At 44.2% G+C, this 13,872-nt stretch overlaps 2 protein-coding genes across 2 annotated transcripts; both read right to left on the bottom strand.

Moving 5' to 3' along the window:
- Positions 1-399: 399 nt before the first annotated feature.
- Positions 400-1,605, bottom strand: DCS_03703 (uncharacterized protein; the record flags this gene model as incomplete). The annotated part of the gene is made up of 1 exon (XM_040801019.1): positions 400-1,605. The coding sequence occupies one exon, from the start codon at positions 1,603-1,605 to the stop codon at positions 400-402; it is 1,206 nt and encodes a 401-aa protein (XP_040656052.1).
- A 1,472-nt stretch (positions 1,606-3,077) lies between these two features.
- On the bottom strand, positions 3,078-5,477 carry DCS_03702 (DNA repair protein, SNF2 family; the record flags this gene model as incomplete). The annotated part of the gene is made up of 1 exon (XM_040801018.1): positions 3,078-5,477. The coding sequence occupies one exon, from the start codon at positions 5,475-5,477 to the stop codon at positions 3,078-3,080; it is 2,400 nt and encodes a 799-aa protein (XP_040656051.1).
- Positions 5,478-13,872: the final 8,395 nt, after the last annotated feature.

The following is a 13,872-nucleotide window of genomic DNA, read 5'->3' as shown; positions in this document are numbered from 1 at the left end:
CCACCCCCCGCCTTTTGCTTGTGCAGTATCGTTTTTCTCTGAGCCCTCGGGCCCAGTGCATCTGCATGCAGCACGCGGTTTTCTCAACGAGAGAGGCTTCTGGGTTCCCCATGGGGCGCATTGTTGATTGGTATGCCTAGAAGGCCGCTCGCAATCGGAGGTTCCTCGTGACCACCCGACCCAACATTTGCAACGAACTCGTGCCTCCGAATCAAATACCCTGGAAGAATGGCCTGTCACAAGCGCATTTTTCGCAATCCATTCCTCGTCCCCTGCCACTGTCCGGCTGCGGAGAGCTTCATCCATCACAGACCATGTCCGCTGTAACCCCAGCGTTGAATACGCCCCAATCCGCTCCAGCCAGATGCGGTGCCCTGACCGGAAACGAAAATCTTACCCTTACCTGGGTTCCAACTCATACCCACTGCCCTCTCCTACCAAACCCTCCATATGCAAAGACAGAGCGAAGAAGGTCAATCCCACAGCTAGCGACGGAAACATAGGTCCAAAGGCAGCAGTCAGCGTTTCGCAGTCCCAGCCGAGACTGTGGTTGGAGGCGGCCGCTGGTGCCCCAACACTCGCTTTGACCAAGCCGCTGCTCCACAATGTCGGCCGTCTATTCTCCAGTGCTCTCATCAACCGGGCGTGATGGGCATCGCACCCCTCCCCGTCCCTGTCGCCGTCGCGGCCCTGCCCCTCGGCGTTGGCAACGGCTCGGTCATACACTTGGTCGCACATGGCGTCGACGGCTGCATGGTTGAAACTCCGGGTTGGTGTATCTGTCGTCACAGAGTTGGCGCCGGGATCATAGTCCCCCCCGGCGACATGACGGATGAGCGGTAGGTCTCGGCTCAATGCTGGCGGTGTGTTCTTCATCCACTGGCCCACAGCATGTTGGAGAAGTACGAGATGCGAATGGCCCCTCGGCTCGGTGGGAGCCGGTCGGCCAGTAAAAGAGAGAACCTTACCTGCCGTCCGAGTAGCCTGGGAGCGTGCACGTTGAATTGTCCCGAAAACGGCCCTCCTGGAGCATTGCAACATAGTTCTGGCCATGGGCATGGGAAACGATTCGACCACTTGCTCAGCCAGTTCGCCGGGCTCGGCCAAGAGTAGGTCCATGACGAAGCCCGGATCCACGTCTTGGTGGGATCGGGGACAGTGATGATGGCCGCACGAAGGGTTGGCCGTGCCGCAGCATCGCAGCATCTCTATGCTATCGGAATGGCTGACCTCCAAAGCTTCCTGTTTGTCACGACGCAAATTGTCGAGGGCGATGCGAAGCGACCTGTGGTACAGATTCGAGTCAGACGGGCCATCTTTCGGGCTTCTCCGTCCTACGTCGTCGTCGTCGCCCGCCAGCTCAGGTTGGCCCTGCACCTGTGCCAGTACCTGTGTATGTGGCAGTGTCGGCACTGGGCAGTGAGAATATGCATCCCGAGGTAGTTCGAGCTGCACGAACTCATCCAGCGGGGGCATGGATGGTTCCCCCTTGAGGCAAGCTCTCTGAAGTTGACAGTCACAGTCGATGTCGCAGTCGAACTTGAGAGTGGCACGCCAGATGTAAAAGCATCCTTCTGGCGCAGGTTTAGTCTCCGTTGAGCCCATCTTGCCGTCTTGCCTCCAACTTAGTATGAAAAATGATAACCGGAAGCGGGGGATGGACAGAATCGTGGAGGTGCAGAGAAGGGCGGATGTTCGATGCGCCCGAGCCTCGAAACTGTTTAGGCCTCTGTTATCCATGGGACCTGACGAGGCATCCTATTTATAGCCTCGAAAGGTTGGAATTTCGGCGGCGTGCTCACCGCGTCAAAGCCTGGCCATATTCTGAGTGGGCCTTGCTTTGGGTCGATAATGAACGTATAATAGACAGTGGGTTCAAAGGCCAATCGTAACCAACCTACCTCTCGGGCGGCTGTATCATGTGAAGGGAAGTCCGGTTGGCGTTGGCGTTGATGTGAGCGTATCAGGTTGCTTCACGATGCCATCTCCTTGATTCGGTACATGGATGCTGGCATTCGTCATGGGCCGTGTAGTCACACGATACATTGAATTCCTAGTAGGCGTGAGTTGACTGCAGTATCAATCTCGGTGGCAACATATACCGTGGTAATGCAGATCGGGGACGTCATCCGTTTGCCACCAACGGCACAGTTCGTTCGCCGAACCTTGCAAAGCGGCCAACCACCGAGAGTGGCCTTCGCCTCCCAGGTGAATCGTGGCCTTTGTCGTGCCCCATGGTTTCTGATAAGTGAGAAGGTTGGCGTGATAAGGTTGGCGTTTGCGCTCGTGCTCTGTCGGTGTTGTGCCCGCGTTTGTGTTTTTGTTGTGTATTGATGTGCGAACATGAACACAAACTCCCTCAAGTCCACTACTGCGCCAATAAGTGGCCCACGACGACTTCATCTACTACTGTGCGGAATATACATCCCTTCAGTACGATGTAGATAGGCAGGCTACTTACTACTGGCAAGTAATTTCGGCTTGCTACCTCATACGCAATGGCTGCCGAGTGGTAACATCCCCGGTGCACAAGAAGTACGTCACAGAAGCAGACGGTCGAATATATGCCTCGGCAGGGACGGAAGAGCAAATGCACGAACTCGCCACTAGTCTAGGAACTCGCATCAGCATAGCCACGACTGACCGCGGCTGTCTCGCGGTACTGACACTCGAACAAAGTAACTTCGGGATAGGGATTCGGCATTCAGGAACTCAAGCTCCCACCCAGGACTGTTTTCGTTGCCTGCTACAGCCCATGGCCCGCCTGCTTAATCTTCTCCAACCGCACCGGGTATCGCCATTCGACAGCTTCGAAGTCTGGGTGCAATACATGACAAGATAACTACACCTGTCTGCCTACGTCAGCACGACTGCCGTACATATATCTCAGCATTCCCGGATATCTTTCATTGGTGTAGTATTGACTCGATGTTTGGCCCTCGCTAGATATTCCTTTCTACGAAGCCAACGTCGAAGTGGACTTGATTAGCGAAGCCACACACGTCCATCGTCTAGTGTCTCCCAAGATATTCGCCATCGTGCCCACCCAATCACGCCGATACACAATAAACTCCCTCTCAATGCGATATGTATTGAAACACGGCCGATACCTCTGACAAGCCACACTCTTGCCTCAGCAGAAGATCTTGGATGGATTTCAGCCCACCATTGACTAGATGGTTCCACGTGCTCGTGTCACCGTAGAGCATTGCCGGGGCTTTTATAAACTGCTTGCCATCGGGTTTGCACCGTTTGCATTTGAAGGTGTCATGTGTGTCGCTGTCCGTGCCTGCGCGGTACTGGAAGAGCTCGCGCAGGCTATCCAGCGAGAAGTGCCGCTCCACATCCTCGGCCGAGTCGACGACGCAAGAGGAGAGGCTCTGCTTGTGAGACTGACGCTGGAATATTTTCTCCTCGATTGACCCAGTAGCGATGAAGCGATAGACGAAGCAATCCTTTTTCTGGCCGTCGCGCCACACCCTTGCCAGGGCCTGCTGATCGGCAGCCGGGTTCCAGTCCGGATCAAACAGCACAAGTCTGTTGGCGCCGACGAGGTTGATACCACAGCCGCCTGCTTTGCTGCTGAGTAGGAAAATGAACTCTTCGCCATCTGGATCGTTGAATCGGTCTACTAGCTTTTGGCGCTTGTTAACATTCATGGTGCCGTCGAGACGGAGGCTGCCGTACTGGCGCGATCTGCATAAACGTTCAAAAAGATCTAGCGTCGACGTATAATTGCTGATAAGAACAATTTTGTCGTTGGTATCTTGTCGGATCCGCGCCAGCATCCGGTCGAGAACCAGCATCTTGCCAGAGAACTCTGCCTTGACGTCACGGTCGCGCCCTCGTGCCTCCTTCGGCACGTATTCGCTTGGGAAGCACACTTCCGAGCCAGGAAGGTCTTCTGAGAGGTTCAGGAGATCGGGGTGGTTGCACAGCTTCTTGAGCAAATTGATAGCTTTCAGCGGTTGGCTTCCCTTTCCACGAAGGAGAGCTTGAATGTCAGGACTTGTGATGAAATGATTGTACAGGTCGAGCTGGAAGGGAGCAAGGTTGCAGAATACGACGTGCTCGTACTTCACTGGCAAATACTTGGACAATATGTCGTTTGTCCGCCGAATGAGGAACTTGTTAACTATGCTCAGAAGCTCTGCTGTGCATTCATCCCCTCGTTTACGGTCTGCTTCGGATGCATCGGCATCTCGTCCTCGAAGAATTGGTATCTCAAACCGTTTGCGAAATTCGAGCCGCGACCCCAGAAGACCAGGGTTGGCAAAACTGGTGAGGGAGAAGTATTCTGTCAGATCGTTTTGTATAGGGGTTCCCGTTAGAATCACGCGCCGTGTGACATTGAGGCTATCCAGGGAATTGAAGGTGTTGCTATCCCCATTCTTGAGACGATGACCCTCGTCGCAAAACAAGAGTCCGATCTTGGTGTGCTTCAGCTCCTCAACATTCAGGCGGAGGGTTTCGTATGAGACGATGATGACAGGCCGAGTGATTGCTCGACCGGAGGCGATGGCCCATTGGCGCAGTTGTCTGGTTAGCTCTTCCTTGCTGACTTTTCCGTCGATGGCAAATGGAGTGATGGTGTTAGCACCAAGCCATTTGGTCAACTCGTTCGCCCAGTTTTTGACCAAACTGGCGGGGCAGACGACAATAGCTTTCTGTATCGTCGCTTTGCCGGCGTCGGGTGATTGCTTGAGAAGAGTCCACATCAAGGCGATGCATTGAAGTGTCTTTCCTAGCCCCATCTCATCGGCCATAATGCATCCATTGGCCTTCGCCTCTGTCATCCCCGTTACACAACGGTACATAAACTTAACTCCCTCAACCTGATGAGGACGCAGTGTCTTTGCAAGCTTGGGATCAATGACAACCGGCACCTTGGGATGCTCATGGTTCAGTTTCTTTTTAATCCCAAGGATCTCGGCAAGACTCTTGTGAACCAATGGTTCGTCGAGCTCTCGTGTTGGATTCTGTTGCCCGGTTGAGACAATTTCTTCCTCTAAATCATTCTTTGCCCTGTCATCAACAGTGGGGTCGTATAGTACAATCGAGAACTCGCCACTTGGGTCGTGTAGTGGCTTTGGACTGGAGACCGCACCTTGCCTTAGGCCCAGCGTCGGAGGAGGGCGAGACGGGTTATACGAGGTAGTGTTTTTGTCCTTTAGAGGAATGACGAACGCTTTCCGAAAAACAACATCTTTGTCTTTCGCTTGGAATACAGGGAACCCATTCGCATTGCGGTTTGCGAGGGGTAAGCGGTCAGCACCATCATAAGCCTTGTCCTTATCGGCGTCAATGTTAGAAACTCGATAATCAATTTTTCTCCGTTTTCTTGTTGGACGATTAGATATTGATGGATCCAGAGCTGCTCCGGGGCATTTAAATGGTTTGTGCAGTCTGTTGAACGATTCGGGCGTTTGTACGCGACGGCCAAATGTATTCTGCTTGCCAGTGCTGGGAGAGGACATGGGGGCGAAGGACCTAAATTAAACTCAGCATGGCACTTGGGTCACCTGATGAGAACAAAATCATGATATGCGTACTGTTATGGGATCTTTAATCTATCGATAGATGTGCAGCCCCTGGAGATGTGTGGTTCGTACGTTGTTGGAACGAGGCAGCGTGATTGTTGAATGTTGTGGTGTGCAAACGCGTTGGGTACATTCGACCATCACGTACCTGGTCGCGAAATCACGTGGTTCAATATTATTAAACACCAGGCACTCATGTCCATGGTTCTTTCGTCCACACTGTAATTATTACAAGAGCGATTGAACAGCAGCATAATGTATGCAGTTACAAGGTATTAGTATATGTACTTAGAGTACACTCCGTGCAGTAGTATTGAATTATTAATGAATGTGGGTTCTGGCTATATGTATAATGAGCTATTCGTATTACAAAATTATGCAACCGATAATAATTATTAATTTTAATACATACAATGAATAGTATTATGCAAGAGAGAATTAAAGGAAAATTAAAATAATTTATAAAAATTCTAAACTACCCATTTCAGATATATATAATACAAGCAATAATTGGTACAATATTAATAAAAACAAGACTAAAGGAATAGGCATATTGTAATACATATAGGGAGGTGTATCCATATGGACAACAGACCAGTTAACTGTTAGAATAAATAGCCAAACTGTTAAAAGATCTGCTAGTATCCGCACTTGGTACGGGTACTATACCTTATATTCGCTTATAAGGCCTTGCGCTTATAGCGCGCCTTTGTTGCGGACTGATCCCAGTAGGGTATAAGCAGTAGCCATACTACTAGCCGTTGCGCTATGCGGCGCCCCCTTATTGCATTTAGCAAAAGGTTACGTATTAATAAAGCTAATGCTTTATTAACTAGCTATACTTATAAGGGCCGTTACTGCTCTTCTTAACAATTGTACTTAGGCAAAGCCCAAGACCATAATAGCCTTATATTTCGATACTAACTAGCAGGAAGGTAGTATATATAAAGACTATAGAATTTTCGAACTAAGGAGGAAGAAAAGAGAAAAGAAACAAGAAGTACAATAAGGAAGGGGCTATATATATAGGTAGTCCGCGTATTCTATAATAAAGAGTATAGGGTAGGCTAGAAAAATAATACAATATACAATATTGTTATATTTTATACGTATATATATTTATTGTAAGTGCTCTACTACTATAAGTTATACTATATTATTTATAAAAAGAAATAAAATTTAATATAAGAGATACTTCTTAGTAAGTTGTACTTATATAGGCTTATATTTGTAACGATATTGTTAAAATACTGGTATTTATACTAGTATGACTACCCAAATAGGATACTATCCTATTGTTACTAGTAGTACTACTACTAGTAAAGATACTATACTATACTGCGAGTATTAGTAAGCATACCGAGTTGACTAATAGTATACAACATACTACTCCGAACTACAACTCGGAACGACTAACGGTAGTACTACTACCGGCCAACTTACTACTATAATACAACTTGTATATATAGTAGCCAGTCGACTACAGGAGCCAATTGATCGGAATAACAATTACCGCTCTCCTAGTCGCTACTAGCTATTACTAGCCTACAGTACTACTGCAGGCAATTAAACTATTGTGCAACCGAAACGGTAATTAAACTATTGTGCGACCAAATGGGCAATTAAACTATTGTGCGACCAAACGGGCGATTAAACTATAGTGTAACTATATAGCTACAATCTAGACCTATACGGTACTACTCTATAGGCATAAATAGCTATACTTCCCTTGTACTTTAGGTAGAAGAATAATTATATTTATTTATATAATTTGGTACTACCAATTGTGCACTCTTGCCCAATTACTAACTGGTACCCCTTATGCTATTACTAATAGCTTGATTGATTCCCTGGTCCGTGCAATATACTTCTACTACCCCTCCTCTTGCGCATCCAAATTGTAAGAGGTTATAAGCCCGGAAGGACTATAATTAATCCTCCGGAATTAATCTATACAACTTACTAAGTCGCCTACTAGTACTACTGGTAACTTGTCCGGATCGATCTCTGTAACTTACTAAGTTACCTACTAGTACTACTGGTAACGATTGATTGAATCCTGTAACTTACTAAGTTACCTACTAGTACTACTGGTAACGATTGATTGAATCCTGTAACTTACTAAGTTACCTACTAGTACTACTAGTAACGATTGATTGAATCCTATAACTTACTAAGTTACCTACTAGTACGACTAGTAACTCTTAGTCGAATCTATAACTTACTAAGTTACCTACTAGTACTATTAGTAACTCTTAGTTACCAAACTACGGCTCCCCTAGCTACTAGTACTACTAGTACGTTACCTACTAGTACTACTGGTAATGCTTAGTCTCCAAGCTATAGCTCCTTTCCCTACTAGTACTACTAGTAGGAGACCTAATTGCTAGTACTACTAGCTAGGTAAGCAAGGTAAGATTTAAATCTAGTTACTAACTAGAAAATAGATCCTACTAACTAAGGTTAGAAGATTAACCTATTAGAGATTAAAAAATATCTATAAGTACAATAAATACAGATTAACAAACTATTATAGTAACTTAATACTATTGTCCTACAGATATAAGAACGACTAAACGTTATTAAGTTAATACTTAGTACTAGTACTACTATTACTAAGACAGAGGATGCCTACTCTAACTATACCCTAAACAAAAAGGCATTTTAATTCCCGGAATATATAAAACTTAAAGGTACTAAGAACTACAAGTTATAGGAGTAATCTCTATTAATTTAACTTTAAGCTCTTAACCTAAAAGGCTTTCTAGACAAGCCCTTAATTACTTTTAGCTTTTTAAGTAGAAATTAGGCCAATTTACTTATACTACTACGGGATAGTTGCTCAAAAGAAATCTTAGAATTAACTATATATATTAAAAATCTAGCTAATATTTTCTTGTATTACTCTAAAGGTTACAAAGCTAAATGCTCCAACCTATATAAGGCCTACTATAACCTTACATTTAAGGGGTACAAAGGAATACTTTATGTATTTAATACTAAATTCAATAGTCGACTTACTAAGCTATAACTAGCTAGCGTAACAATTAATCCATTAGATTAAACCAATTATTACCTTATAATAGTTAAACCTATATTTCTACAATAGGTCGCTATATAGAATAGTACCCTTATATCTTCTTAAGCCCTAGGACTCTAAACGGATATCCTTAACCTACAATATCTTATAGCTAACCTACTGAAAGAAAATTAAAATTCCAATACTACTGGATTAAATACATTTAGTTACTAAGTATCCTAAGTACCTAAGAAAAAGAAGAAAGGAAATAGATTTACTAAATCCGGTCAACCCAACTAATCCAACAAAACAAGCCAATCTAGCTAAACAAGCCAATCCAATAAATCCAACCAATCGACTAAGCAACCAAAGGATACTACTAATTTCCTAGTTAGTAACTATAGCCTAACTGCTGGCTGTATGGACTTACTTAATTCCTATTAAGAATTAGATACCGATTCTAACTCTATATAAGAATTAGAAATATTACCTAACTTAGGTAATATTAGTATACTATACAGTATTACTAATACTAATATATACTATATAGGCCTACTTTACGATACTAGCTTAACCTGCTATTTAGTAAATAATCGGTTTAAGTTTATAACTTTTCGACTAATTGCAAAATCCTAGGCAAAACCAATTACTACTGGAGGTAGCCTAATATACCCTAGTAGAATTGGAACTATAGAATTTATAGTATTAATTAATACTAATCTACTAACCTATAGTACTCTTATACTACAAAAGGTACTATATATTCCAAAACTAGAAGTTAATATTATTAGTAGGATATAATACTACGGATTAGGGGGAACGCTTATTAAGCAGTTCCTATATAACTTAAACCGAAAAATATATAGCCTACTTAACTTCTAGAGGTATAGCTTCTTCCTATAACAAGAAGGCCTAGATACGCCCTATCTAAGAAAACCAAACTTAGCTTACTCAAGCTACTACAGTAGCTATAGAATAGTAGTAGAAATTTCCTTGCAGTAACCTTCCTAGGCCAATAAGGCAGAAGACTGGTCGGTACCTAAATCGGTACCTAGGTCGGTACCTAGATCGGTACCTAGGTCGGTACCTAGATTAGTGCCTAGGTCGGTACCTAGATCGGTACCTAGGTCGGTACCTAGTCCAGTACCGAGACTGGGACCTAGACCAGAACTAGGTCCTAGCTTAACTACTAGTTCGGCTAACCTAAGGGACCTTACTAAGGCTACCCTATACAAAGACCCTATAGAGGACCCAATCCCTATAGAGGCAACAGACCTACTAGTAGTCCCTACTACTAGTACTAAGGAACAGGCTATTCCAACTACTAGTACGGAATTCAGCAACCAGTCTTACTAATAACTACTGCAATAAGCAGGCATCTAGTATATTAAACTAGGATATATTAGTCTGCTATTATTAAAAAAGACTAGTAAGATTACTAGTAGGTTACCTAACTTTTTATGTATTAAGGTTACCGATTTTCAATGCCTTAAGTCGGACCCCCCGAAGATAGGCACCCCCCAAGATGGGCACCCCATTTAGCACCTTCATCCACATCAACCTACGATATTACAACCGCGTTTTCTCGTGCATTTTAACTACAATTAATTAAAAAAGCTATATACGGCTTTCTCAATAGCTAGGCTACCTACTTATTCCGAAGAAACGGTCCAGTTAGCTCTCTACGCTATTCGAAACGGGCTATCGCAAATCCAGGCTGCCCGACAGTATAGAATTCCGCGCGCTACGCTCCAATATCGATTACGCGGCCGCCTTCCAATAAAAGATGCAAAAGAGATATCGCAGAGGCTCTTAAATAATTAAGAAAAGCACCTACGCAATTAGGTCCTTGCCTAAGGCGCATTGGGGCTACCGCCGTTATATTATTAACTAAAGGTCTTTGCCGCCCGGATCCTTGTTGCTGGAGGAGACCTTAAACCTCTCGGTAAGAACTGGATTGCCGGCTTTTTGCGTCGTAACCCAGAAGTTAGTACCGTACGAGGTAAGTCTATCGAATACGCCCGTTTAAATAGCGCTACTATCCCTCGGATCCAGTCCTAGTTCAATTTACTAAGGCTGCCGGTACTGCAGGCTATCTTACCCTAATACCGATGGAATATGGACGAAACAGGGATCCTAGAAGGCCTCGGCAGCAACGGTCTTGTACTAGGGAGCTTAGAGAAGAAGATATAGCTAAAAAAACGGCTTAAATTGCGTTATTGGACTATAATTGTAGAGTGCGTCTCTGCAACGGGCCAGGCCCTAATGCCGCTGGTCCTTTTTAAGGGTAAAGACCTTTAATACTAATGGTTTCCGGAGAAATTGGCCTATTTGGATTAATGGCGCTTTGCAGCAACCGATAAGGGCTGGACTAGCAATGCAATTGCGTTAAAGTAGCTAAAAGAGGTCTTTATCCCCAGGATGAAGGTATCGAAAACGAATAAACAGCTACTTATTGTTAATAGGTACGGAAGCCATACGATAGATAATTTTATGTACGAATGCTTCGATAATAGTATCTTCCTACTATTCCTACCGGTATACGCCTTATACGTCCTCTAGCCTCTCGACGTATTGTATTTTTTACCCATTAAGGCTGCTTACCGCCGGGCTATTGAAGCTATTGCATTTTTAGCTAGTAGTAACGATATAACGCTAATCGGTAAGGCTACCTTTTTGTAATGCTATTACAAGGCCCGTACGGAAGGTCTTACGGAACGGAATATTAAGGGAGGCTAGAAGGGATCTAGGTTGTGGCCCGTTAATATAGCAAAGCCTTTAATAAGCCGCCTTCTATTACAGACCGACCCCCCAGCCGTTCCAGAAGCCGAGGCCCTAAAAAGGCAGCTTAAGGGGGAATCCGATCTATTCCGAACACCCTACAGATCGTACGACATTAAAGTCCTTATTGCAAAGGTATACGCGCCCGGCCAAGTTAATCGGGCTGCTAGGCGGCTGTTTTGGAAGATTGGCCGGGGCCTTAATGCCCAAAATACCACCCTTGCAGAGGCCCAGGCTAAAATCGCTTAATTGGAATATTAAATCTATTGACTTAAGCCTCTAAAGAAGCAAAAAGTAGCCTAAGATCCTAACGAGCGCTTTGCATAGATTGAACAGATCGTTAAGACTCGAGCAAGACTACAACAGGTGCTAGATCCGGCCCCAATAGCCGCCTTAACGTCTAGTTACGAATTTGAGAGCCTTTGCTTTAAATAGCAGCTTAAATAGATACTCTAGATATTTTATTTTAATATTGCGGTACTGAAAATGCTGCTTTTTTCGGCTTTAAAGTCTGCCGCCTTATCGTCGTGAGGGGTGCCCATCTTAGGGGGTGCCTATCTTGGGGGGGTCCGACTTACCTATATACAGGCAAAATCTACTAAACGCTAGTTAAGGGATACAATCGAGGATCCAGACTATATACTTAACTTAATTAAAGGGGATATATTTAGGATTAAACCTATATCCTATAATCGAAAGTCTACTGAACTAATCCTGTTAAAATTACTGGTATTTATACTAGTAAGACTACCCAAATAGGATACTATCCTATGTATTGCCATTTGCAACACCGGGCAGTAGTACTACTGCTTGCCTATATACTACTACTGTACTGTACGTACAGGTAGTATATCGAGTTAACGAATTGCACTTACTATGCAAATTCTCCTCGCTCCGACTTAGTATAATTGATGGCAGTACTACTGCCCAGCCAATTTACTACTGTTGCACGTTGCGTGCAAGTAGTACTTAGTCGACCAAGTAAGATTATTGATCGGGCCGTTAATTAACGCGCTCCTAACTCTTGCAATTTGGGTACGCAAGAAGAGGGGTAGTGGAAGTATATCGCACGGACTAGGGAATTAATCACGCTGTTGGTAACAGCAAAATAGGTGCCAGTTAGTAACTGGGTAAGAGTGCAAACTTAGTAGTACCAAATTATACAAACGAATGCAATTATTCTATCAAGTACAGTACAGGAGAAATAGGACTATTTATATCTTGGAGGTAGTACCTCGATAACCTTAGGTTCCTGGGTCGAGACTATAACTGCTATACTAATGTACGTATATACGATCTGCGATAACTTAGTGTACCTGGGTCGAGACTATAACTGCTATACTAATGTGTGCATATACGATCTGCGACAACCCAATGTACCTAAGTCGAGACTATAATTGCTGTACTAATGTACGCATATATGAGCCTGTTAAGTTAGGTGGCCAGTCCATTATACCGTATAGTAGGTTACCTGCTTGGTCGTATTCGTACGGTGAGTCACCGGCTTGGTTGTCCCTGTACTATAGTTCAAATTGCTAAGAGTAGTACTCTTGGCTGGCAACGGCTGGTAGTCGTTGGGAGAATATTAATTAGTGTTCCGATCAATTGACTCTAGTAGTCGACTGACTACTATATATGTGGGTTAGGTTATAGTAGTGGGTTGGCTAGCAGTAGTACTGCCGGCAGTCGCTCCGAGTCGTAGTTCGGAGAAGTAGTATATTATATACTATCAGTCAACTCTATATGCTTACTAATACTCGCAGTATAGTATAGCATATTTACTAGTAGTAGTACTCCTAGCTGTTGCTACTAGTAGTAGTAGCAATAGGATAGTATCCTATTTGGGTAGTCTTACTAGTATAAATACTAGTATTTTTAATACCCCCTCTATTTAGCTAGTATAACTACTGCTAAATAGGGATCCCTTGGAGACCTAGTAGGCTAAGGTAGCGTTGGAAGAGATTAGCGGTAAGGGCCTTAGTAAGGCCGTCGGCAGGCATGGACTTAGTGTTTAGGTAACTGATTTTGGCTAGTCCGTTTGCTGCTTCTTACCGAATATACCGGAACTTTAGTAGTATATGCTTTGTTCGGTTATACTAATTGGGGTTATTGGCATTAGAGATAGATCCATTATTGTCGTACAGAAGTAGAATAGGCTTCTTGAGACCCTTGCCTATTTCTGTAAATAGACTATATAGCTATTTAAGTTCCCGAATAGCTTCCAGTAGGGCATCCGATTCTGCCTCTACAGTAGAAAGAGTAATAGTATTAGCCCTTTTTGATTTCTAGCAGATTGGTCTACCTACTAGGGTAAAGAGGTACCTATAGGTAGACTTAGAAGAATTTAAGTTACCTGCAAAGTCGCTATCGGAAAATCCAAATAGGTTGGGTGCTGCGGACTTAGACTAGTAGTAGATAGCTAGGTCTATAGTTCCTTTTAGATATTGAAGGAGGTTCTTGCCGGCTAATAGCTGCAGACTAGTAGCCTGGTATATATACCGAGATAGCTATTGGATTGCAAAGGCTATATTT

This window comes from Drechmeria coniospora, chromosome 02 (assembly GCF_001625195.1).
Source record: "Drechmeria coniospora strain ARSEF 6962 chromosome 02, whole genome shotgun sequence".
Taxonomy (NCBI): Eukaryota; Fungi; Ascomycota; class Sordariomycetes; order Hypocreales; family Ophiocordycipitaceae; genus Drechmeria; species Drechmeria coniospora.
This window is presented reverse-complemented; position numbering and strand designations above follow the sequence as displayed.